The following is a 25051-nucleotide window of genomic DNA, read 5'->3' as shown; positions in this document are numbered from 1 at the left end:
TATTTAATACTTGTTTGTAAGCTTTAAACTGAATCTCAAGAAACATTTCAATCAAACTTGTTTTTTACATTTTGTACGTGCCTACTTGGCAACCAAAAACAAAGATGGCGGATCTGTAAATAAGTTGAAGTCGACTGCTAACGTTACTTGCTCAATATCTGCCTCAAATAGTTATATTTGTCGGTAAGCTAAGTCGTTTTTTTGTAGAAATTGATGAGCAGGTTTAAGTTAACTATAAAATTAAATTCTAAAAGTTTAACGGGCGTTTTGTAGTACTATATTTAGTAGGCCTATAAAAATACTAAAGGGTTTGGCGACTTTTTTTATTGTAAATATTGGTGCGTTCGATGAATCGTTCGATTAGCTTCCCCGGGTCGACCCCTGTGTGTGGCGTTTTCTTGAAAAGGTTTCCGTATGGCGCCACCACGTTTTCATTCGAGATTTACCTAATTTACCTGATTGATATATTATCCCTTTTTGTAAAAATGAGTGAAAAAGTGGTGGCGCCATACGAAAAGTTATCCGTTTTCTTTTCCAGGACGAACGTGTGCAGATAATTACCCACATTTGTCCCTGTTTACCTGTTTACCTGTTTACCTGTAGATTCGGGCTCTGCATAATGAAGGCTAAATGAAGCCTTATAAAAGGGAAAAAAAAAAACGCCACACACCAGGGTCGACCCAGGGAAGCTAAACGAACGCACCCAAAGTTTTATAAATTTAATTTTTTAATAAAATACTTCATCTCCATCTCCATTAGTTCAGTCAGCAAAATATCCTGCCGGATACATCTACGCTAACTTGCGCACTGCGTGTGGAAATAGAGTCGAGTAGACTACTACATGTATTTGTAGCCGACGAGAGTGAGTTCCAGAGTTTTAAAACTTTAACAGCTGATACGAAGAATGAATCTTTGAAGGCCCGAGCTTTATGGCTGACTTGAGTGAATTTTTGGTTGTTTCCCCTTGTATCCCTGGTGTATTGGGCTGAACATAGTTGTGAAGTGGAATGTCAACCAAACCATTTTTCATCTTGTAGAGCATACATAACTTCTGTTGATTTATTCTGTGCTGTAGTGTGTCCCATCCCAAGTCATCTAGAAGTTTAGTAACATTAACAGTTCCCGTATCCCTTTTGTAGTTTCCTGTGCAAAACCTCGCTGCTTGGCGTTGGACTCTTTCAATTGAGTTTATGTTCTGTTTTGTTGAGGGGTCCCAAGCGGATGCAGCATATTCTAAGAGTGGTCTCACTAAGCTCAAATAAGCAGTTGATTTCACTTCACTGTTACAGCTCCACAAATTCCTGCGGATAACATTCTGCACTCTTTGAGCTTTTTGATGGACTCCTGAACATGGATGTTCCAGCTGAGGGTATTAGATATATGAACACCAAAGTACTTACTTAAAAATAGGCCTATATTATTTTGACTCACCAACAGTCAGGCAGCAGGTCAGTGCAATCAATCACATCATAACAGTACGAGTCAAAGTCAGGCCATGCTCCATGTCATTGTCATTGGTCAGACTGTGGCCCCCTGGCCAGGGTGAGCAAAGGGTCAAGGAGGGCTTCAGTATCAGGCGACAGGACAGCAGCAGGCAGGTTGAACTCTTGACATGTTGAACAGCATTGAGTTTGACTTTTGACTTCGATGTTGATTTGAGCTTATTATTGAATTTGAATTTAAATGAACAGGATAAATGTTGTCTCACTCACAGTTACTCTGGCGTCTGCTCTGCCTCTGCTCTGGTTTCGGCTATAGCTCTGCCTGGCGCCCTCTCATTCACTTCCTGTTCGCTCTGCTGAACAATCCCTACTACTATACTACCTGACTACTGACTTAAACTACACTACAGTTTTGGTAGAACGGTAGGAGTAGGCCTAATATGAGGTTCATTCCACATGGTTCCACTATTTCAAGGGGCTTTTTAAAAGTCTGATTTGTTTTTAGACCAAGTAACTGGCGGTGACTGGGGCGCTGTATTCCTTTTTTTGAATTTTGACATTATCTGTCATTGTCAAAAAAAAAAGAAAAAAGGAATACAGCGCCCCAGTTACTGGGTCTGATTTGATTGAATATTTCTTCTGACTTTCTGTAACAATTGTTTGAACTTATTTAGTAACTTTTTTCATTGTTTATGTTTTGTGTTGCGCAAAGAGGCCCCTGCATTATCACAGTGTATCATGATTATGCACCATATCATGTTATATTATTATTATTATAATAATGCTTACGGCAGTATTGGTAATTACTAATCCATAATTTTACATATTGATTGGCTTTTTCATTCAGACATTAAGTGTATTCATTCATCATGTCGACGAAGCTTGGGCGTCTGCCCTATGACGAGCCTCCTATGTACCTGCAGAGGCCCTCATCTGGGCGATCGCAGGACGTTACCCACGTGCTGGCTCGGACATTCCGGGACCTGTTTACTAGGGACTTTGTCGAGCAGGAGACGGTACGGAATCTGAATAAGTCAAGAAGTGGAGACGACACTTACCATGAAAAATACGTTGAAGATTTAAGGAAGGTAAGCCTGGTCAACTAGTGTGACTAGTGTCGACGCTGTGTCTGTTGATTGTTTAGTCGAGTCCAACTACCATTTTTCAACTACTTGGTTAATCCTGCTGCCCTCACTATAACAAAAATAGTCACGACTACCTACTAAGTGAACCAATTGTGGCGCTCATGACTATTCATGACAACATGATAATTTACTTATGAAACACAACCAGACAGTACATCAGTGACACAATCTTTCAATTCATTCAGCATGAATTTTGCTGTATGGTGCCTGCGGCAAACAATCAGCTGCACTGCATCTTGAGAATTAAAAAAATTGTCGCAACTATTTGAGGTGCACGTTGTGACCCTTTCGATTATGGTTTTTCCTTTCATTGTGGGTGTGCACCTTCATGTATTTAGATCCAAGCTGAACGAGAGAGGCGAATGGCAGAGGCCTTGATGCTGGAGAGACACATCATGCAAGCGAGGGCACGCTCTATGGCCGCCGACGAACGAGAGCTGAACAAGGCAGCCGAAGGATGTGACATCTATCACGATCTAGGACTTCCCCCAGGTGAGATCACAACCATGGTTTTTTGGGTGATGTTCCCTGTTTCATCAAAACAATCAGCTTCATGTCGAAGCAGCAGATTTGTAATTTTCAGAAAAGTTTTAGAAGCTCATTGATTCTAAGTTTGTTGTCCTTCTAGTGGATTCCAACCTTGAGAACCATCTTGACAGTGATTTACTCCGCAAACACGGCCTGATAGTTCCTGAGGACTATTCCACAGCTGAGCCAGCCCTTGCCCATGCGCCGAAAGGTAAGCTACAACGTTTAACCCTCCTACTGTTTGACCAATTAATCATCCACTGGTTAGTTAATGATAGCTACACTATGCCAGCCTACAATATTATACATGTATCCTCATGTGGTGAATGCCTACACAGTGCATATAGCATCCACACAGTACACAGTCAACCCTCCTACTGTCTGACCATTCAACATCATCTACTGGTTTTGAAAGATAGATAGATACACTATGTCAGTATGGGATATGATACCCTCCTACTGTCTGACCATTCAATATCGTCCAGTGCGGTTTTGACTGATGGATGCACTGTACCAGCCTGCAAAGGGACAGGTGATGCATGTATAATGTGTACATAAATCGGGCAGAATATGGTTACTAGGCAAGATATAACAAACATAAATTAAGGGGTATTTTTGTCTGGCAAACTGTTTTCTGCTTAGCAAGATTTTTCTGGGCTAAGCTATTTTTTGTACTCATAAATTGCACTCAGATTTCAAGCGAAATCAACAGATTTCAACCTGTATGAAGTAATGCAGTCACATCAGAGGGAACCACTGGGCCGCATGAGAACCCTCCCATGAATGCCTCCAACAGCTCTGTAATCTCGACCTTTGTGCATTTATCTCTTTCTATTTCTGTTTGATCCTCAGCAAGCAGAAAGCCCAGATACGCAGAAGCGACGGACGCATCCAATGTTCGCGTCCATCACACGGAGGACGAGTTTCATGTCCAAGAAGGAGGTGGTCACGTGACGCCAGGAAGCCAGGCAGAAGTGGTAAGATAGGGGTCTTGGTTCGGTGAAAACTTTAGGTCTTAATGATAGATACAGTCAGTTTGTAGTATAACATTTAGTAAATGTGTCCACACAACACACAGTCGACCTTCCTACTGTTTGACCATTCAATATCATTCCTAATCTGTCTCCGCTAGGCCTTGTTGGATACAGCCAAACCGTGGCAGGGCACCACCTCCCCGCAGACCAGAGAACGCAACCGCACCGATCTGGCCATGGTGCACAAGAAATCGGACTTCAAGCGTAACCCTCGGCACCGACCCCCCTCCACCCTCAGCGGGGGCAAGACACTGACGAAGCCCAACACCGTGACACATCAGCTGGGCGGTGCCAAGTCGACAGTCATAGATACAGCGTAAGTCAGCTTCTCTATAGTTCTGTACAGTGTTGTAGCTTGAGCAATATTAGTGGTGGGCTGTAAATCCAATTTAGTCCACCAGAGGGGAGCAGTTCAACAAAATTATTCATGTTTAGATATGGGGCCATCATTACTGAATTGCAATCTGGGGGAAATCTGTGCTGGGCGGCACAGTGTGTTATGCTCAGAGTGCTGGGCAAAATTTGTTAGTTCTGGGGTGGATTTCACAAAAAGTTAAGACTAGTCTTATCTCGAGTTAGGCTGAATTACTCGTCCTAACTTAGGACTAGCCTTAAGTTTTTTAATATCTACTAGGATTAGTCCTAAGTTAGGACTATATTCCTAACTCTTTGTGAAATCGACTGCTGGGCGGGCTCGTCCTGCACCATGGCTACAACATCAGTCCCGTATTTGGCATATAAAATACGACAAGAGAATGTTTTTCAAAAATGTGTTTCAAGAAAATGGACTTTGTCAGAAGGTTTGTAAGTTGTTGTCGATTCTTGGACGTTTTATAGTCTGTCCGAGTTGGCAGTGTCGGCTCTGGCTATGGTTGTAGCTAATGGTGTTGCTATGGGTATTATGCTTTAATACATATATTCAGATGCTAATAAGCCGCAGCTGCCATTTTTGTCACAGCCTTAGTCTGTGTTGGAAGTTTGGAATCAGTCAGGAATGGAAAAATGGCGCAACCAAAATTTTAGTGTGGGGACCAATCTCATATTCAGCAGGGCACAATTTCATATTGCTGTAAATCAAGCAGTTCTGCTTTAAATATATTTCTGACAAGCAAAATATGGCTGGGCCCCAGTTGCAACTGGCCGGTAACCTGTTTCTGCTGAGCAAATTTGTTTGTGTTTAGCAAGTTTTTGTGCTTACTATTGGCTTTGTAAAAGTGGGCCCTCTACTTTGGGGTTTTCTGCTTAAAAGAGATTCCTATAGCACAAGTTTTAATTCATTGAAACTGTTTATTGTAAAGCAAAGCAAAAGTCGGGCTAACTGGTCTTGTGACACAACTGTGCAAATTTACAATGAAATACAATGTTATGCTGCATTTTTAAAGCTACACTCTTATGCTTGTAATGATAGAAAGTGTCTGGGTGTTTTTCACAGTAAAAAAGATCCATCAGTTGTCTTCTTAGCCAACCCATCCACGGTAGTCTTTACCGAGTACCAGGTCGGACGAGTGTACGAGCTCCCACTAGAGTTGAAGAATATTTCCACTGCCAGTCGACCACTTCGAATCATCCCCCCCAAGTCTCAGTTCTTCTCTGTCGGACTGGGTAGGTTAAACCTATAAATCTTCTAACCTTTGAATCTGATGCTATGAAGTGTTTAATGGGCAAAACATCTTAGTAGTAATAACAATAGTAGGCATTTACAACACGCCCCGGTATCCATCTTAATGTGCTCATGGCGCAGTGACACCTATTAGGCCTTCTACATTTCCATGGCTAGCGCAAAAATTCTGCGCTTGATGTGCAAGCGGAGAACGAGCTCAGAATTCAGTGGTTAGCAGAGCAATGAAATTCGGCCCTGCTCTAGAATGGCAAAGGTCGTGGGTTCAAACTCCATACTGGTAATATGCCTGTGTTGTTTTCTTCACAGGACTTGGGGAAAGTACTTAATATACACACATCAGTGTGTCAATAATCCAAGAGATCATTGCACATCTACACCCCCTTCAGTTTCTCAAGTCCAGTTTAAAAACATTTTTTTATAAACGTTCTTTGTAAATCAGCATCAAGTTTTCTGTTTCTGTTTGTTTAAACTCATTTTCTCGTTGTGTGCCTTGGGTGTCATGATTGACAGATTTGTGCGAGGTATTAAAATATAATTATTATTATTATTATAAATTAATGTACCAATGGTGCTAAATCAAATCATAATTTTTTATATAAATTTGTCATACTTCTAGAAGACTTTTCTCATGGTCTCCCATTTTTGAATATTTACAGGGAAGTTTCCGGGAGAGCACGGAATCGTTGCGCCCGGGATGAGCTGCCAGTACAACATACGCTTCATGCCCGATTCCCTGATGGACTTCAACGATGTGATCACAATCCAGACCCAGTCCAGCCAGCCACTCGTCATCAAGCTGCAGGGAAGACGTCCTCCGCCCGTTCTCTCACGTAAAGAACCATATTTCATTTCTCAGAAGCTTTGACCACACTGCAGCTTGACACACTCCACGATCGTAGAACACAAATCTGAAGGAGTTTGCTATAAAATCAAGCTGCACTGATAGATTCTCAGCCTGGTTTTGTGACTCTGGGTATACCTCATCCATAAAAACTGAGGAACACACCAGTACCGATCCATTTTAACTGCAGCCCCCTTTCCATACATGACATCTCTTATGAACTGTTAATTTTTGCATTACACTGTTGATCTATCTTTCTCTTTAAAGCCATTGGACACTTTCTGAACAGAACAAAAATTAAAAGTTTTTTACAAATAACTTACAGGGTTTACAAATAACTTACAGGGTTTACAGAAGGAAATGTTGGAAGACATTAAAACAATCATCAATTCTCGATATCGAGAATCACAGATTTATTTTAAACACAAGTCATGACACGGCGAAACATGCGGAAATAAGGGTGGGTTTTCCTGTTATTTTCTCCCGACTCCGATGACCGATTGAGCTTAAATTTTCACAGGTTTGTTATTTTATATCCAAGTTGCTATAATACTGTTTACCGATGTTGTGTGATTGCTTTATTTTGTTATATTTATTAAAGCCGTATTTAGTAGAAGTAGCATTTCCATTTAAAATTTTAGTTTGTTTAATTTTGTGCGCTTTTAATGTTTTCAAAGCTTCCAAATAAGTAAATTCAATACATTTGTTGATGCTTTATTGATTTATTATTTCAGTATCCAAAGACATTGACTGTGGTCACTGTCTGATCGGCGGGCGTCGGACCGTTCAGTTTCTGATCAAGAACGCAGGAGGTAGTGGTCGCTTTTGCCTTATGCCCAGGGAAAGTTGGCCCACAACAAATTTCAAGGTGAGGATTAGCCTGAATATCTGTCGTCACACTTCAAGGCTCATGAATTACGCTAGATACCTACCTTGAGCAAATGTCGGGATCCTTACTAATTAACCTTTGACCTCGCATGCATTTCACATGGAGACTCTCACAGTCAAATCCTACATACATGTATGGCACATATAAAACAACAACACATGTGCACTTCAAAGCAAAAAAACAAATATTTAACTTCAATAATGTAACTTTCTCTGTTTTACAGTCCGCAACCAACAGCTCCAAGGTGGACCTGGCGCCGTTCCAAATCCAACCAGCGATATTGGAGCTATTAGCGGGTCATACCATTCCAATACAGGTGACATTCACTCCGACGTCCGTCAAGCATTTCAGCCGCGACATCAGCATGGTTTGTGACAACTGCACCGTCAAGCACTTCACCATCAAAGGTAATAATAATAATAATAATAACCGTATTTATAACGCGCCTTTTGCCAAAGGATACAAAGCGCCAGGTATTATTACTGCAAGGAGTGGGGCGAATTTTGAGATATAAGACCTAATCCTTAACACAATGTAATGGTTTACAAGGTGCTGTGGTGCAATATGCTGCCAATCCAGCCACGAACACCTGGGTGAACACGGTAGGTAGGTGTTTTTTCTTCCAGTATTCTCTCCCAACTTCGTCGACCAATTGAGCTCAAATTTTCACAGGTATGTTGAGATGCACCAAGTGAGATGACTGGTCTTTGACAATTACCAAAGGTATCTAGTGCCTTTAGCCCTTGAATGCATAAACTCACTTAGTGATAGCACTAGCGTTCCGACTCTATGAACTTACCCCAGTCTTGTTTATACTTCAAAGGAGAGGGTCAGACAGCAGGGGTGGAGCTTCAGGACGTGAGCGAGGGGGGAGAGAGTCATTCAAGCCCAGGGGAGATGTCTGACGCCACTGCCCAGCACCAGGTCCGCTTTGACCCCATCAATCCCATGACCTTTACCACCAAACAGCTGACCGTCAAAAACACCACGTAAGTCTCATCTTTCACAAAAATGGGTGGGGAGGAGTGTTGAGAAATATAAATGAGTAACTGAGTAACTTTAAGCAGAATGCACGACCTCTCCAACTTTTTACAAACAAAAGGGTGAAGTACCTTGCTCAAGGGCACAAGTGTCATAATCGGGATTTAAACCCAAACTCCGTTGCTGACAACCAGAGCTTGGGTCGGGTGAACTAGACCGCTCGGCCACGACATGCCAGGGCCCAATTTCACAGAGCCGCTTAGCACAAAAATTTGCTTAGCATGACATTTTTGCCTTGATAAAAACAGGATATCCAACCAAATTTCCATGTGATTTTCAGGATAAGCAAACAACGGCTGAATACCAGTAACAATCAATATGCAACAAATGCAAATTTGGTTTGTAATCCTGTTTTTATCAATGGAGAAACTTCATGCTAAGCAAATTTTTGTGCTTAGCAGCTCTATGAAATTGGGCTCTGCAGCCGATTTCACAAAATGCTAGGATTAATTCTATCTCGAGTTAGGACGAGTAACTCATTCTTACTTAATATGGGTTCAATGCGGTATGGAACTGAACTCATCCTAATTCCAAAGATTAATCCTACGTTAGGAAGAGTTTGGTGAAATCGACGGCTGAATTTTTTGTTTTCCTTTTCTCCCGGTCAGGAATGTGGAGCTTCCCTTCCACTGGGAGTTATTGAGACCTCACTTGGAGTGCCCGGGACCTCAGAGGGAGGAGGAGAATGGGGAGATACTTGGAGGAGGAATCATCCAACGTCTGAAGGATGAGAGCAACATCTTCTGCATCAACCCAGACAGGGGTGTCCTAGCCCCACAAGGAGTCTGCCGGGCAACGGTGGCTTACGCACCATTAAAGGTAACCGCTAGGTTGAGCCTGGGCGGCTAGCGGGTCAAGTGTCGTAGTCCCGACTATTGATTCATGACAAACTGTTTTCAACTACTCGGTTAATCATGCCGCCTCGACGGTAGCTAGAGGCAGTTCCAATCCTATGTTTTTACAAGGACTCGGAAAAATGCACTGAGTAATCAGTGCTACACACATCGGTGCAAATTTAATATCTATTAGAAAGTTGCATGTCTGCGTAATGAGTTTTTCCGAGACTCAAGTTTGACTCTCCATTCCTTGTAGATCGGGGCGTACCACAGCGTCCTCCACCTCGTCCTGAAGGAGGTCCCCAAGGAGCGCCAACTCTCCGCCGCCTCCTCCCAAGGAGACGATCCCAAAGAGGAGATCACACCCAACGAGCGGTCGGCAAGACGAAGCGGGGCGGTGCAAGTCTCGGACGTCGTGGGACTGGAGGTAGAGCTGAAGGGAGAGTGTGAGGAGTACAAAGTTCTGGTTCACCCGTATGCCATCTTCGTGCCGGGTCAACTTCTGGTCTCCACGACTATCCGGAAACCCTTCCAAGTGAGCATAATATATTTTTGTTGCCAAACTATCATATATTTGCATCAGTGCAAAAAACAAAAATCTTTTATGCGCAACTTTGAAACTGTCAAAACGTTGTAAAAATAAAAGTTAGATAAAGGGTTTTGCATTGCTAACCAAGTCCAACCCACTTCTAATCCGAACCCACTGGTGTCACTTTCACTTCATTTTATGTCCAATGCTTAACACCCACCCTTTTGATGTGAACCAACAAGTTTTAAGTTAAACGTAATCCGTGTCCCCCTCCTTCTCACCCAAATTCGCTGGTTTTAAGTTCTGCGTCAAGCCATCCCCCCTTCCAATCAGAATTCACAAGTTTTGAGTTCAATTCATTTTGTGTCATTTGAGTGGGGCGTTCTCACCTATAGAAGTCAATAGAGGCTGTTCACTTGCCAATCCTGTGCGCCAAGGGTACAAACCCATTGTTTCTTACTCGCTGCGCACAACTCTCAGCCAATGATAGCCTTTCACGCGCGCACATTTTATCAGCAAAAGTGGTCAATGATGTCATGTGCAATCCATCTCTTACCAAGAGGATGGGATCTAGGTCTCTCATAAAACAATCTCCTTGTCCTCAATTCATCACAGATGAGTAACCACAGCAAGTTCCCCGCCCACTTTGCCTGGACCAATCACAGCGAGGGTCACATCATCGAGGTGGAGACCCCCCAGGGCACCATCCCGCCCGAATCCACGATCCATATGGAGTTGGCGATCTCTGGGGCACACCCTGGCCCCATCGACCACACCCTCTTGTGTCATATCGAGCACCAGGAACAGGCGGTGCCCATGCGGGTCATCGCCGACATCAAGGGACCCACGGTCGTCATCGATACACCGGCCATCGACTTTGGCCTGGTGCGTTTCGGAGAAAGAGTCGTGCAAGAGATGCACATCAGGAATACGTCTCAAGTAGCAGCGTCTTGGAGTGTGAGAGAGAGCAAGGAGTTTATTATAGAACACCCCCAGTCTGGAGAGGTATGTTTTTTTCCCCAATAAAATCATGTAGATAAAGTTGAAACATTTCTGTGTCAATTATCGCAATTTGCGTCTTCGATTTTAACACTGTCTCGTACAGTGGTTTGACTTGTGGAAACCAACTTTTGCATTCAATATTTTTGCTGTTAATTAAGAGAAACAAAAATGTTTGAAATGTTTCTTTCACACTTTTTTGTTGAAAAACACAGATTTTCTCTGAGTTTACGCTGATGCCCTCTTGTGGTGACCTACCTCCCCTTGGGTCAAAGGTTATCAAGGTCACCTTCGAGCCGGTACGATGCCGCAGGATACAGAGCGTGTTTGAGTGTAATGTTTTGGATGGAAACAACAGGTAAGCATACAACTTGTAGATTGTGTTGTCCCAGGCCAATCTATTTTCCACTCTGTTCAGAACTTCATGTGTGTATAATATTCGGCGTTCTTTTTTACTTTTGACTTTCTTTCCATAATCCTTGCAATTCAGTTGCCATGTTGTACAATTGTTTACTGGGGTAAACCCATAATATAACTTGTGTCAGTCTTTCAGTCGCGGTGGTTCAAGAAATAAAAATGTCTTAATCAAAATGCCACTCGCACCATTGTCTCTCTACCTCATACTTAAGTTCATTTTCTCTGGTCAGTTTTGTCGGTGTTCGAGCCAATGTCCAGCACCCTCTAGCATGTCTCCTCTCCTCGCACTTAGCAATGGACGAGGTTTACGTTGGCGTGCCAGTAACCACAGAGGTAACCATAGTTAACCAGACCAAGCTCTCCGCAGACTTTTGCTGGCAGAAGGTAAGAACCTTGACGATCATACTGTAGTTTTTTTTTGGTAATTTGTAGCGGTCGTAGCCGAGTGGTTTAGAGCATCGGCCTCAAGTTTTTGTGGCTGAGTGTATTGAATTGAGTTGAAATGGTTTATTAATCAAACAATTTTCGTAGCCAGAGGCTGAATGAAGGCAAATTTTACAGAATTTGTTTTTACGACAATAAATCCGCACTTAAGTGCAAAAATGTTTTGTTTATTTTTTGGGTAAACAAATTTGTGTGCAACTTTGGGTTTTTTTCTTTCACTATTTTCTTTCAACTTGTTAGATTACCAATTGAGTCTAATTTTTACAGATTGTCATTTTATGCGTATGTTTTGATAATATGTTTTGAGAATACTGGTCTTCGACAATAATTACCAAACGTTTCATGTGCCTTTAACAAAAATCTTTGTTTTTTAGCCACTTGGATCCCAAGCCGGAAATTGTAACGTGACCTTTGACCCCTGCGAAGGCAGACTTGGACCTCGAGAGAACCTGAAAGTAGCCGTCACATTTGTTGGCCACATTCAGGTAAGTCTTGCCCTTATGTACAAAAGATTGTTGGAACTCTGTCAAATCTGGGCCCTATTAATAATAATAATAATAACAATAATAATCGGTTATACTTTAAACACCCGAAGGGCGTGTCAAAGTGCTTAAACAATCACTTAATGACTAGGAGCTTGTGCATAATTATCACTTTTGTTGTATTTTAATCTCCAAACATTCTGCGATATAACAGGGAGTTCTGGATGATGTTAAGATTCCCTGCTACATCCAGGGGATGGGTGTACCGCTTGTCTTGGCTTTGATCACCGATGTCCGAGGCCTGACTGTGACGTATCTGACCCCACACTCCGGGACAGACAAATTGAGGTATTGACCTTTGAACCTTGACCCTTGACCCCTGACCCCTGTTACTTGTACAACCTAATCTATTAACTCTCTCGTTACAACTGTTTCATGACATAAATAGCCACCAAGGCTCAATTTCAAAGAATGTAGCAACAACAATTTTCTAAGCTCAGAAAAATCTTTCTTAGCAGAAAAAGGTGACTGGCTGAAAACAAAATTTAATAAAGTTTATGTTTTAGTGGTCAGTGTCCCTCTTGCTAAAAGCACAGAGAAATCTTGCTATTAACAGAAACTGGTTACCAGACAAAGTTCCATAAAGTTTATACTCAGTTGCAACTGGTGCCCCACTCATTTTTGACTATAATCAAAAGCACTGAAGTTTTTTTAAAATGGCGGGCTTAGTTTTCAAAATTCAAACTAAACCAATATAAATGCCTTCTTTTTTTTACTACAGCGAAGACAATCTCTTGCTTGACTTTGGCAAGGATGTAGAGTTAGGCTCCACCCCAAGCCGTCTTGTGCACATCACCAACCACACAGCCATAGCTGCCCCATTCCACATCGCAGTGGAGCATTTTGAATCTGCGAAGCCACCGTCTCCTCCTGAGAAGGAGACTAAGGATCAGTCAAAGAGGTTCGTTTAATTTGTCTCCATCTCTCCTCCCCATCAGTCCAGTTTCTCTACCTTTTGTTTTTGCTCAAAGCTCAAAGTTGAGAGTGTCTGAGGAATCTTAGGGGGGGTCATGTCTGAGTTTGGAGCATCAAATTCAAGATCTAGTGGTTAAGTCATCGGAGTGTGGGGTTTAAATCCCGGTCATGACACTTGTGGCCTTGAGCAAGATGCTTTACTGTTAATTGCTTCTCTTCACCCAGGGGTATACTTGCGAGGGTTGATATTGTGTATGAAAAGCCACAAGCGCCATATGGCATCTCAGGGCTGTGTATACTCCCCAGGGAGCTGAGAAAGATTAAAGGAATGTTTTTGGCCCAATGGCAAGGGCACTAATGTAAATTGCATTAATACGTTATGCACTACATAAGAAGTAGTTTTTATTATTATTATTATTATTGTTATTATTATCCCAGATGCAATTTTTAATATCTATTAAATCGATGCAGTACCTGCTGCTAAAACAACGGATTCAAACTGCCACTAGCTACCTGCCAATCTCGGTGGTTTAGTTAGTAAAACACTGCTCTAGAATTGCAAAGGTTGTCCAATCCCACCTGATTAATATTCCCTGATTTTATTCACAGAGCTTAGGAAAGTACTTATTAGGAGTATACAGTGCTAACACACATCGGTGCATATGGGTAAACCTAAAACTAATATTATTATTATTATTTTTGAATGTTGCATCTATTCAGGCGTGGTCTTCTGAGTCGAACGTCCAACCTGGCTGACCCACAGAGCCGTACTCCGTCCCAGATCAAAGCAGACTACGCCAAGGCGGTGCTTCGAGACAACCGCGGGGTGGCGTTTGTCGTCTCTCCGGCGTCTGGTGTGCTGGAGCCTTTCTCTCAGCTTGCGGTCAGCGTCGAAGCGTTCAGTGACATGTGGGGCAGCTACACTGAGAACCTCATCTGTAAGGTACGAGAGAGATTTTTGCATCAAGAGTTTCTTTTTTATTTTGCGTGTCGTCTCTCTTCTGGTTTTTCACGAACCCAGACCACTCTCAAAGTGTGAAGAAATTTATGTTGCACAAGTTGGCCTGCACAGGTAGAAAAATTGCCACCAAACTTCATCTTTTGAAATATCAATCTCAATTTTGTTGCTACTTTTTCTGCTTTTAAGGCAGCTCTATGATATTGGGCCCGGTCTCCAGAGTGATGATTTGAGCAATCTATTTGGTTGATGAACCTGGGTATTCTCTTTTCCCGTCTGTGGAGTGTCGTGACCTGGCGGTTAAGTCCATTGGACTCAAGCTTTGGTGCTTCTGATCAGCAGAGTGTGTGGGTTAGAGTCCCAGTCGTGATACCTTAAGTTACTTAACCATGATGCTTCGTCCTTCGGATGGGACGTAAAGCCTTTGGTCCTGTGTGTTGTGTAACCCCTGTAATAGAGCCCAGTGCACTTATCGGAAACAGAAGGGGTTCGCCTCGGTGTTCCTGGTTTGATTGGCTGCATATTGCGCCACACAGCACCCTATAAACCATTACACGATGCTTTAAAGCATGAACAAAAATACTAAGTGCTTTGAAATGCCCCAGGGGATGTGATAAAGTGCATTATAAGAACCGAGTATTATTTATGAATTGATTTTTTGTTTCTCCCTGCAGGTGTCTGATCTAGCACCAGTCGTCATCCCGATTGAAATGACGGTCACCGGTTGTCCGCTTTGCTTCTCCATGGCCACTCTGAAGGGACAGCTACCGATTGTCCGCTTTGGGACGCATATCGCTGGTCTTCCCAAGGTCCTGAGACCGTTAAAAATACGAAACAACAGCCCTTGTGGTGAGCCACTTTTTTTATTTGGGATTTTTTTTTTAAGGAGAGATTGCCTATTCATCTATCCTGCCAATGTGAATGCCATACAAATTTTGACGCCACAAATTCGCAACAAATTATTGGGAAGAGTATTCGCAGCGAAAATGGAGCAAAATTCAGAGAAAACGGAGCAAAATTTGTATCGCATTCGCGGGAAGTATGAACCAGACTTAACATCACAATGCCACGGACGGCTTCTTTAAGGTGAGAGCTACACTATTTAAATGCAATATATTCTACTACCGCCTAATACAATTTTCGGAATTTGGGAGACTTCTCTACTTCTACGGAGTAGATTTTTTTTTTATTCGGGAGACTACTCAGTTTTAAAACTCTCTTGCTTGTTAGCTTCTACCTGGGACCAATTTCATAGAGCTGCTAAGCACAAGAATTTGCTTAGCATGAAATTTCTGCCTCGATAAAAACAGGATTACCAGCCAAATTTCCACATGATTTTCAAGATGAGCAAACAACAGCTGAATACCAGTAACAAGCAATATGCAACTAATGGAAATTTGCTTGGTAATCCTGTTTTTATCAAGGAAGAAATTTCATACTAAGCAAATTGATGTGCTTAGCAGCTCTATGGAATTGGGGCCCTGGGCAAAACTGTCAATAATCGGCTTGGACTACTACTTTTGCTTTAGTGGATGGAGGGGACTTATTGTTTTTAACTTTACTACCGCGGAGTGAGTTCATAGTTGTTCTCAAAGTTTCGACTAGCTTTTGTTCTAGTCATTGCAATAGGGACTGCGAAGGTAAAGATGACATTTGGTGTCATCTGCGCATGCGTCGGCTTTGAGGACGGTCGTCCCTCAATTTCTGCGACAGTACTTGGGATGAATCTTCGTTGTGCTGAAAACGACAACGTTTAGCTGAACAATCGTCGCAGAACCATCCGTCGTCAAAAACGAAAAGTCCCTATTCTAATTTTGCACTTCCACAAAGATCTACAAATAATATAAGGTCTATAGTGTTCTGCCATGCCTGATATTTCATGATCTTTCTATTCCAGACGTCCGGGTGGACTGGCAGATTTTCAATCTGACTGAGAATGACTCCACCCTCGTGGATCTCCTCGTCAACATCGGTGAGCCCTTCCCCCTCCGCGATGAGAACGGCCGAGAGATTGTTCCCCCATCACCCGAGCAAGAATCACCCCAACCTGTTGTTGAAATACCAGCAGGACAGGCAGAGGGAGATGCTAGCTTGCTGTCAAAGGTCACCAAGGCAATGGAAGGAAGCTCGGATCGGGGGTCAGAGGACAAAGGTCGCCTGATCAGTGTGGTACTCCGAGAGCACGAGGGTGAACCGGGCGAGAGGGGACCCTTTACTGTTTGTCGTCAACAAATGGTAAACATTTTTATGAAATTGAATTTGAATTTTCATTTGTAGTGCTAATGTTTGTTTCACCTGACTGTAATACGATTTCATGGGGTTGGAATTGTAGAGCTTTATAAGTACCAATAAAAAAGCATAACTTTTAATGAGGTGACACCTGTTCAGATTCAATTGGAATTTTCCAGATTTTTGAGATAACAGGCCGCAAAACACAAGAACAATCCTACTTCTAATAATAACAGCAATGACAATTCATTTAATAGTTGAGGCAAAAGATGGTGCCTTTTGCATGCGACAGTAGAGATTTTCTTACGGGATACAATAATTGTTGTGCTACGTTTGAAGTACATGCATCAATTGTAAGTGTACATGTAATAAGCTTTACTTGCATGACTTATTGCATCACTATCTGTGGACTCGTAAAACTGGTCCTATTTCTGAGGTTTTAATGTTGCCAGGTACTTGTAAATAACCTCCCACTTTGACCTTTGACCACAGGTCATCCCGGCCCGTGGGAGCTTACAAATGGCAGCCGCCTTTGACCCTCAGTTTGGCTCTCTCATCATGAGCGGGACTGACTGTATCGGGTACGGGTTGGGCTTCATGAGTTTGGACAGCGAGGGCGCCAGAGAGGTAGCTGGTAAGGTGACCCGATCGCAAGGTCACGAGATGATTCCGCTGAGGTTGGATTTCACTGCGTATCTTAAGCCAGCTTTGTAAGTAGAATCAGACTGTTATTATAATGGCACCATCTTGGTCATATTCCCTGTATCCAGTAATAGTAATGGATTGTTATAGTCATCGTACAAAAAGGAACCAGACTATTTTTCCTTTCAGCCTCGGTTTGGTTACATTGAGTTGAATGAAAGAAAATCAAAATGGTCGTACCATTTTTAAGGTTTTTAAGAGATGTGTCTGAATCAAACCACTTATTCAATCAAGGGGGAGATTGATAGAAGCAGTTGGTTGCCAAAACCATACTTTATCTTGAATCTTATAGACGATGTGACCTATGTTTACATTCAAACCGCCCTCTGTTGACAAAACACTGTATATGTCATGTTTCGCCGGGCAAAAACACCCGTAGTCATGGTAAGATTGCATACACTTTCAAGCTCGCTGCCAAAACACAAAGTTTTTGCCCGACGGTATGCGCGCGAATCATGTTATGGTTTTCGAGTGACGTCAGAGGTCACATCGTCTATAGTGCCGCCATATAGACCGCTCTAAATGCGCAAGTGCTGCACGCTGCCTTTGCTGGGTTGCAGTAGCGCAATGTTTTGTGCAAGAGTGCATGGCAAAATCGTTGTCTTTTTTACTTTATTTGCAAATTAAGTGTCTTCCTCAATGATTTTACACATTTTCCTGATTCGTGTACAGACCAACAACCAATGGTACTTGGCAGGCTTAACTCTATCTAAAATGACCTTTCATGGTGTCATGGCCGAGTGGTTAAGAGCATTGAATTCAAGTGCTATATAAGAACTACATGTAGTTATTACAATTATTATTAAGAATATTATTCAACAATGCTGTTTTTGGTCGCACCTCAGACTCACAGTTGAAACGGTGGATGATGAAGGTATGCGCTACCACACTGCCGCCAGCGACCTGCTCCACCCTGACGACCCCGGCCAATTTGCCTCACCCTTCTTCAAGGGCCAGGCGGCCAACCTCACCAATGCGACGCAGACGCCGCTGGCTTTCCGTCTGGTCACGCCCGATCCCTTCGTACTTCTCAGCACAGAGCCAGGGTCAGGCAAAGGCAGGACTCCACTGGCAGCGGTGTCGAGGGGAGACCAGTTGATAGGCCTTCCACCCCAGAAGAATCTTCAGGTGAGATGGCGAGATTGTCCTGTCGAAGGAAAAAACGGGCCTTGGTGCCCTTGCCTTTTTAAGAGAAAAGCATCAGACCTGTACATGTGGGGTCTGACTGTTTGATTTGTCGGTTATTGACACAGTTCCTTAAACAGAAGGAATACCATTGCAACATAGTCGTTATTTACAACAGCTCAGTTGATAACACACAAGGAGTGTCCCATGTTTACATTGTTTCTACTGACAGTTTAATTCACGTTGCAGCCATCTGCTTTTGGGAGTTATTATCCAGGAGTTTTCATTTACTTTGGTTTATGGAAGACTGTATCACTTCCAGATTTAAAGGCACTGGACACCGTTGGTACTTGTCAAAGACCAGTATTCTCACTTGGTGTATCCCAACATATGCATAAACTAAACAATATGTGAAAATTTGGACTCAATTGGTCATAGAAGTTGCATAAAAGTAAAAACACCCTTGGTGCACAAATGTGTGTGCTTTCAGATGCATAATATAAGTCTTCAGATTAGTGAAGTCTTATAAAATTTGAGTTAGAAATTACTCCAGGGCCCAATTTCACAGCGCTGCTTAGCAGCCAATTATGTGCTTACTGTGCGATCTTCATTTCATAGCGTTGCTAACCGTAAGCACTTGAAAAGGCATGCTAACCTTCAAGTGCTTACCGCATGAAAATAAATGACGTAACTTCGTAACTTATACAAATGCTCAATATGAACCTGTAAAATACGCTTGCACCTTTGCAATTATTTCTGCTACCGTAAGCACGAAAAGTTGCTTACCGTTAAGCAGCACTATTGAAATGGGCCCTGAGCTTCACTCTGGTGCTCTTAACCGCTAGGCCACCACACGTCGCATATTATTATGTTTTTTTTCTCTTTTTCTCGCTTACAGATGAAGGTTGCCTTCCAGCTCTGTGTGGAATTGTTGGAGCTCTCCTTGTTTAAGCTGCGCATAGGAGAGGAGCACAACGGGTTTAGTCTTACCCGGCATGAGGAGGAACGACGTCTCATCATCAGGAAGGATTTAGAGATACATTACAGCAACAGTGCCGTTCAGGTACCACAGAAATTCAACTCCAGTCAGTAGGGTTATAAAATAGGCCTCAAATAGTCGTGACTGCGACACTATAGTCGCGATTAATTCCCAAAATGCATGGTGGCATGATGTTTGCCGCAGGCGCAATATAGGCCTAGTAAAATTCATGTTGAAAGGATTGAAGTATTTTGTCACTGATGTCTGATTTTGTTTCGTAAGTAATGATTTTGTTGTGAATAGTCGTGAACGACACAATTAGTTCACCCAGCAGGTAGTCCCGACTATTTTTGTAGAAGTTGTGGTGGCTCAGTTAACCGAGTAGTTGAATAATGGTAGTCGCTAATCGACTAAGCAATCTATAGTTGTGACTAAGACACTTATCGAACTAGTCGCTCTGGCAGGAAAGTTAGTAGTTACAGAAAGACACTTTCATAGTGGCTGACCATTTAGTTCTTAAACCACCAAATAAACCCTCCCAACACTCATAGCGTGTAATGGCTGTGTGGTGAAGAGCAACGAATTGAAGTTTTAGTGGTTACGTCATTGGAGTGTAGGTTTGAATCTAGGTTGTCACACTTGTGTCCTTGAGAAAGATAGTTTACTGTATAATTGCTTCTCTTCACCCAGGGGTATAAATGGGTACCTGTGAGGGTAGAGGTTGATATATTGTATTTGAAAAAGCCACTAGCGCCATACGGCAGCCCAGGGCTGTATACCGCCCAGGGAGCTGAGAAAGATTAAAGGATTGTTACTGGCCGAGTAAGGGCACCATTATGTAAAGCACATTGAGACGTTATTGTGAATTTGACGTTATAGACGATGTAACCTATGTTTACATTCAAACCGCCCTCTGTTGAAAAAAAACACGTCATGTTTCGTCCGGACAAAAACACCCGTAGTCATGTTAAGATTGCATTGCATACACTTTCTAGCTGGCTGCCAAAACACAAAGGTTTTGCCCGGCGGTATACGCGCGAATCATGTTATGGTTTTCGTGTGACGTCAGAGGTTACATCGTCTATATAAGAACTAGTTATTTTTATTATAATTATTATTACTATTGGGTGGCAATAATGTTGTATTTCTCCTTATTCTCAGAAACTTCCACTGTACGCCATGATCATCATTCCCTCCATCAAAGTGACTCCTTCCCAGTTGGACTTCGGCACGTGCCTGGTGTCGCAACAGCGGCAACTGGAAGTGATCATCAATAACCCCACAGGCTCAGCAAGCCACTGGACCGTTCATTCTGGTGAGTTTTTGTCTCACTCCTAGCAAGTTACTTGTATTATACTTCTATAGACCCATTGTGTATGGCGTCACACTCTCAGAAGGAGGCAGATAATTGGACAATAGCTGTTCTCTGTGGGTAAAAACATGCGCGTGTTTCACGGTATGTAAGGGGGAGCTATTGATTTACATAATGCAGAACACGCCTCTGAACAATGCGCATCAGCATCTCAATCAGGGAGTCTGACTCTCTATACGCACATTCAAGAAGTGTATCAAACATTATTTATACCCAACCTAATGCGCTGTGTTCTTGTCGTAGTGGCGCTTTACAAATGCCTTATATGTACATGTATGTACTCAAGACATCATGAAGTCATCTTTAGGTACTAAAGTACTGTCTCATCGGCTCAGAGCAGAAAGGACTTAAGACTCCGAAAGACTCAGTCAGCTCGCAGCAGACTACTTTTAAAAGACCTAGAGAGACCCAGTCGGCCCAGGGTAGAAAGCTGAGTCAACTGGGTCTTTCTAGGTCTTGAAAAGGCCTTTCGAAAAGGTTGAAGGCAGTGGAGTATTGAATATCAATGGTTTGAACTGATTGGTTACAATGGTTGACCCTGCTACGCTTCGAGTCTGCAAACGAGTCGTTCAAGTGCGCCGCTGCGCTTGTACATTCCATGGTCAGTGGTCAATCGCTTGTCAACCGAATGTGGGCACTCGAACATGAACCATGCAAATCTCCAAGTCTTATTTCCTGAATCATCTTTCTCTTTTATCAGTTGCGGATCAGAAGGAAGGCAGCGAGAACATCTTTGATGTTGTCCCCTCGACAGGATTCCTAGAAGCTCACATCACCCACGTCTCCCACAGCAAAGTGACCCTCAAAGTTCACTTCACGGCAAGGTATGTTATTCCCTTACAAAGCGAAACTAATTTGGGTTTGGATGAAGACAAATTTAATAAAATTGGTTGTGAACCAACAACCTCCAGATTAACAGGCCGGAAATCTATCAACTACAAAGTCCTTTCATGTTTAGCTTTATTAGACGGTCTCCCTAGTTTGTCGAAGTCTTTGAACAAGGATGCAAAGACACTGCCAAAATAGCAAAGATACTGCCAAAATAGCAAAGATACTGCCAAAATAGCAAAGATACTGCCAAAATAGCAAAAATACTGCTAAAATAGCAAAGATACTGCCAAAATAGCAAAGATACTGCCAAAATAGCAAAGATGCTGCTTGAAAGCACTGGATACTATTGTCAAAGACCAGTCTTCTCACTTGGTGTATCTCAACATATGCATAAAATAACAAACCTGTGAAAATTTGAGCTCAATCAGTCGTCGAAGTTGCAAGATAATAATGAAAGAAAAAAAACCTTGTCACACAAAGTTGTGTGCTTTGATTTGGAGACCTCAAATTCTAAGTCTCGACATCAAATTTGTGGAAAATTACTTCTTTCCCGAAAACTACGTTTTTTCAGAGGGAGCCGTTTCTCACAATATTTTATACTATCAACAGCTTCCCATTACTTGTTACCATGTAAGTTTTTCGCTAATAATTATTTTGAGTAATTACCAATATAGGGAGACTGCCAACATTGGGTTAGATAGCTCAGTTCAGAAGAGCGCTGGCGCAATAGTCCGGATGATGTTGTTGTTTCGAATCCAATTTGAGTCAAATTTTCTATCTTCAAACCCAAATTAAGTTTACCCGCTCAGGTTCCCTTGTAGTTTATTCTCTTGAATTGTTTACATTCATCTTCAAATGTATCTACTGACACAAGCCAGTTGGGCAGTAGATTCGTTGACAAGTGGTTAAATGTTTCGCTGCGGAGATAGCGTTCCAACTCTCTCCACGATTCTCACAACAGTAGTGATGTTCTTGCGAGTCTGCTGGCCCTCGCGAGACTACTGCTCTACTTGCGTCTATGGTATCAGTCAATGGAGACTGGTTGCGGAGCCATGAGCCTAACACAAGAGCAGTGATCTTGTGAGAGCAGTCTTTTGACAAAAAATAGACATTGTCAAGTGATGTTTGAAGCTTTGCATGGTGTGAATAATGAGAATCAACGTGCGGGTACAACCATGTATTATCATTTCTCCTGAAGACAAGCAGAGTAAACTGTTAAAAACGTAGAGACCCCAAAAATGGCTCTTTCAGAGCCGACACTCCCTCGAAAGAAATTGAATACATGGTTGTACCCGCAAGTTTAAAGGCAGTGGACACTATTGGTGATTACTAAAAATAATTATTGGCATAAACCCTTACTTGGTGACGAGTAATGGGGAGAGGTTGATAGTATAAAACATTGTGAGAAACGGCTCCCTCTGAAGTGCCATAGTTTTAGAGAAAGGCGTAATTTTCCACGATTTTGATTTCGAGACCTCAGATTTAGAACTCGAGGTCTCGAAATCAACCATCTATACGCACACAACTTCGTGTGAAAAGGGCGTTTTTTCTTTCATTATTATCTCGCAATTTCGATGACCGATTGAGCTCAAATTTTCACAGGTTAGTTATTTTATGCTTATGTTGAGATACACCAACTGTGAAGGCTAGTCTTTGACAATTACTAATAGTGTCCACTGCCTCTAAGAATAGTTTAGATATTGACAACAAATGAAACCATGATACAAACACTTCTAAAAGTATAACAAATACATTTTTTATTTGATCTCAGCTGCTGGTTACAAACAGTTTAGTCACAGTCAAGTGATATCATGCATACCCCTAGTCACTGTGGTCCAGTGGTTAGACTGCTGGACTTGCATTCATAAGGTTCTGGGTTCCAATCCTACCAAGCTTAACTGCTGATTTCACAAAGACTAGAATATTAAGTATTGTCGTCTAGTTACTGAATCACAATTTCTTGATTTGTGCAATTCAAAAAGACGTTAAACCAATGTTTGTATATTTAAGACAGATTGGCTGTTGCCAGCTTGGTGTTTATATCCCCAAGTTCCCTCGACGGAAAGATAAACATTACTAAAAATACCTGGGCCAAATTTCATTGGTCTTGACAAAAACCACACCATCGCCTATCTTGATTTAAGGCCCTTATGGTCAGTTGGAGACATTTGAACATCTTGTGACTTAATTCATTAAATTTAATCAATACAAACTGTGTTGCTTATTTACAGGCATAATATTCCGTACAAGGGCAAGTTCATTTTCAAAGGAATGCTGGGAGAAATACCCCAGGAGCTGGAGGTCAAAGGTGAAGGGTCATATGACAGCCGACATGAAGCCTTAGTTGACGTTTGAGGTTTGGCTAGTGAGATTTTGTAACACCCCTGAAATGTTCATGAGTTAGCCATCTTGTGTCTTGGTCCCCGAATGCAAGAGGCTTTGTAAGCATACAAGGCTCATCATGGTAACCAGACTAATTTGGTCCGTTTGCAAATTCTTAATCCAGGAGTTGGATGTAAATAGTTTAGCCTAAATTTCATGTAAATTCCAGCCTGCACTGTCATTTTAAACATGATTTAGGCAGAGATAAATTGCATCTGTGGCCATGTTTATCATGGGGACAAGTTGCATCTAAACTAGGCATCAAACAAACAAAATAAAATATGGAAAATACAAAGATCAATTTTTTGTATCTGCTGTCACAAGAAATATTCCCTATGAACTTCATCAAATTTTCTCTTTACAGCAGTTCCTTAAAATTAAGTATACAAGTATATTAAAAGATATTCAAGTACTGAAGTAAAAAAAACTGTCAATTATCTTAACTATTAGATACATGATTCTTAGAAAAAACAAACAAACAAACATACACCCCTAACAAACAAACAAACTTAAAAGTATGTTTTGGATGTGTCATTTTTTGTACGAACTTTAATTATCCCTAGAGTCGAGTAGGGTGGGTATATCATTTTGGCCGAGCACGTTCATTCCTGTCCCAAAGAACACTGTGTGATAATGTCTTGGCAGTCGCTAGTACCTTAAAGACACTGGACACTATTGGTAATTGTCAAAGACCAGTATTCTCACTTGGTGTGTCTCAACATTTGCATAAAATAACAAACCTGGGAAAATTTGAACTCAATTGGTCATTGAAACTAATTATGGAAAAATAAACCTTGCCGCACAAGTTGTGCGAGGTCTCAAATTCAATTCAAATATTTTCGTGAGAAATTACTTCTTTCTCACAAACTATGTTACTTCAGAGGGAGCCATTTCTCACGTTTTTCACTATCAACAGCTCTCCATTGCTCGTTACCAAGTAAGTTTTTATGCTACCAATTATTTTGAGTAATAACCAATAGTGTCCAGTGCCTTCATTTTGTACCAATTCGGAGGTCTTCCGATGCTTTAAAAAAACAATCATTACCGTTTTGGAGAGTGTTCTCCTAAAGTAAAAATAGATAAACCAAATTTGTTTTAAAAACATCTTTTTAGATATTCATCCTGTACAATATATTATTTGTATATAATTCATGATAAGTATACAACTTAAGAGTTTGATATAGATTTCTGTTTTAAAAAAACTCACAATCTTCCAGTTCAACCACTAATAAACAAAAGAGTATTAATTA

General features: G+C 41.8%; 1 protein-coding gene across 2 annotated transcripts; it reads left to right on the top strand.

Moving 5' to 3' along the window:
• Positions 1 to 106: 106 nt before the first annotated feature.
• On the top strand, positions 107 to 24682 carry LOC117300081 (deleted in lung and esophageal cancer protein 1-like). 2 transcript variants are annotated; one of them, XM_033783764.1, is made up of 28 exons: positions 107 to 183; positions 2290 to 2530; positions 2926 to 3079; positions 3216 to 3326; positions 3968 to 4092; positions 4248 to 4465; positions 5582 to 5751; positions 6427 to 6600; positions 7346 to 7479; positions 7724 to 7907; positions 8324 to 8489; positions 9150 to 9360; positions 9634 to 9912; positions 10522 to 10911; positions 11121 to 11263; positions 11553 to 11706; positions 12141 to 12251; positions 12463 to 12596; positions 13030 to 13209; positions 13944 to 14166; positions 14856 to 15030; positions 16079 to 16416; positions 16903 to 17120; positions 17958 to 18240; positions 19136 to 19300; positions 20378 to 20531; positions 21289 to 21412; positions 23651 to 24682. In XM_033783764.1, the coding sequence occupies exons 2-28, from the start codon at positions 2312 to 2314 to the stop codon at positions 23772 to 23774; spliced, it is 5061 nt and encodes a 1686-aa protein (XP_033639655.1). In that variant the 5' UTR covers positions 107 to 183; positions 2290 to 2311; the 3' UTR covers positions 23775 to 24682. The 2 variants fall into 2 exon arrangements, with proteins under 2 accessions (XP_033639655.1, XP_033639656.1); XM_033783765.1 differs by lacking the exon at positions 107 to 183 and adding an exon at positions 1824 to 1865.
• The last annotated feature ends 369 nt before the right edge of the window (positions 24683 to 25051 follow it).

Source organism: Asterias rubens, chromosome 15 (genome assembly GCF_902459465.1).
Source record: "Asterias rubens chromosome 15, eAstRub1.3, whole genome shotgun sequence".
Classification (NCBI taxonomy): Eukaryota; Metazoa; Echinodermata; class Asteroidea; order Forcipulatida; family Asteriidae; genus Asterias; species Asterias rubens.
The sequence above is the reverse complement of the archived record's forward strand: the minus strand, read 5'-3'. Positions and strand labels throughout refer to the sequence as shown.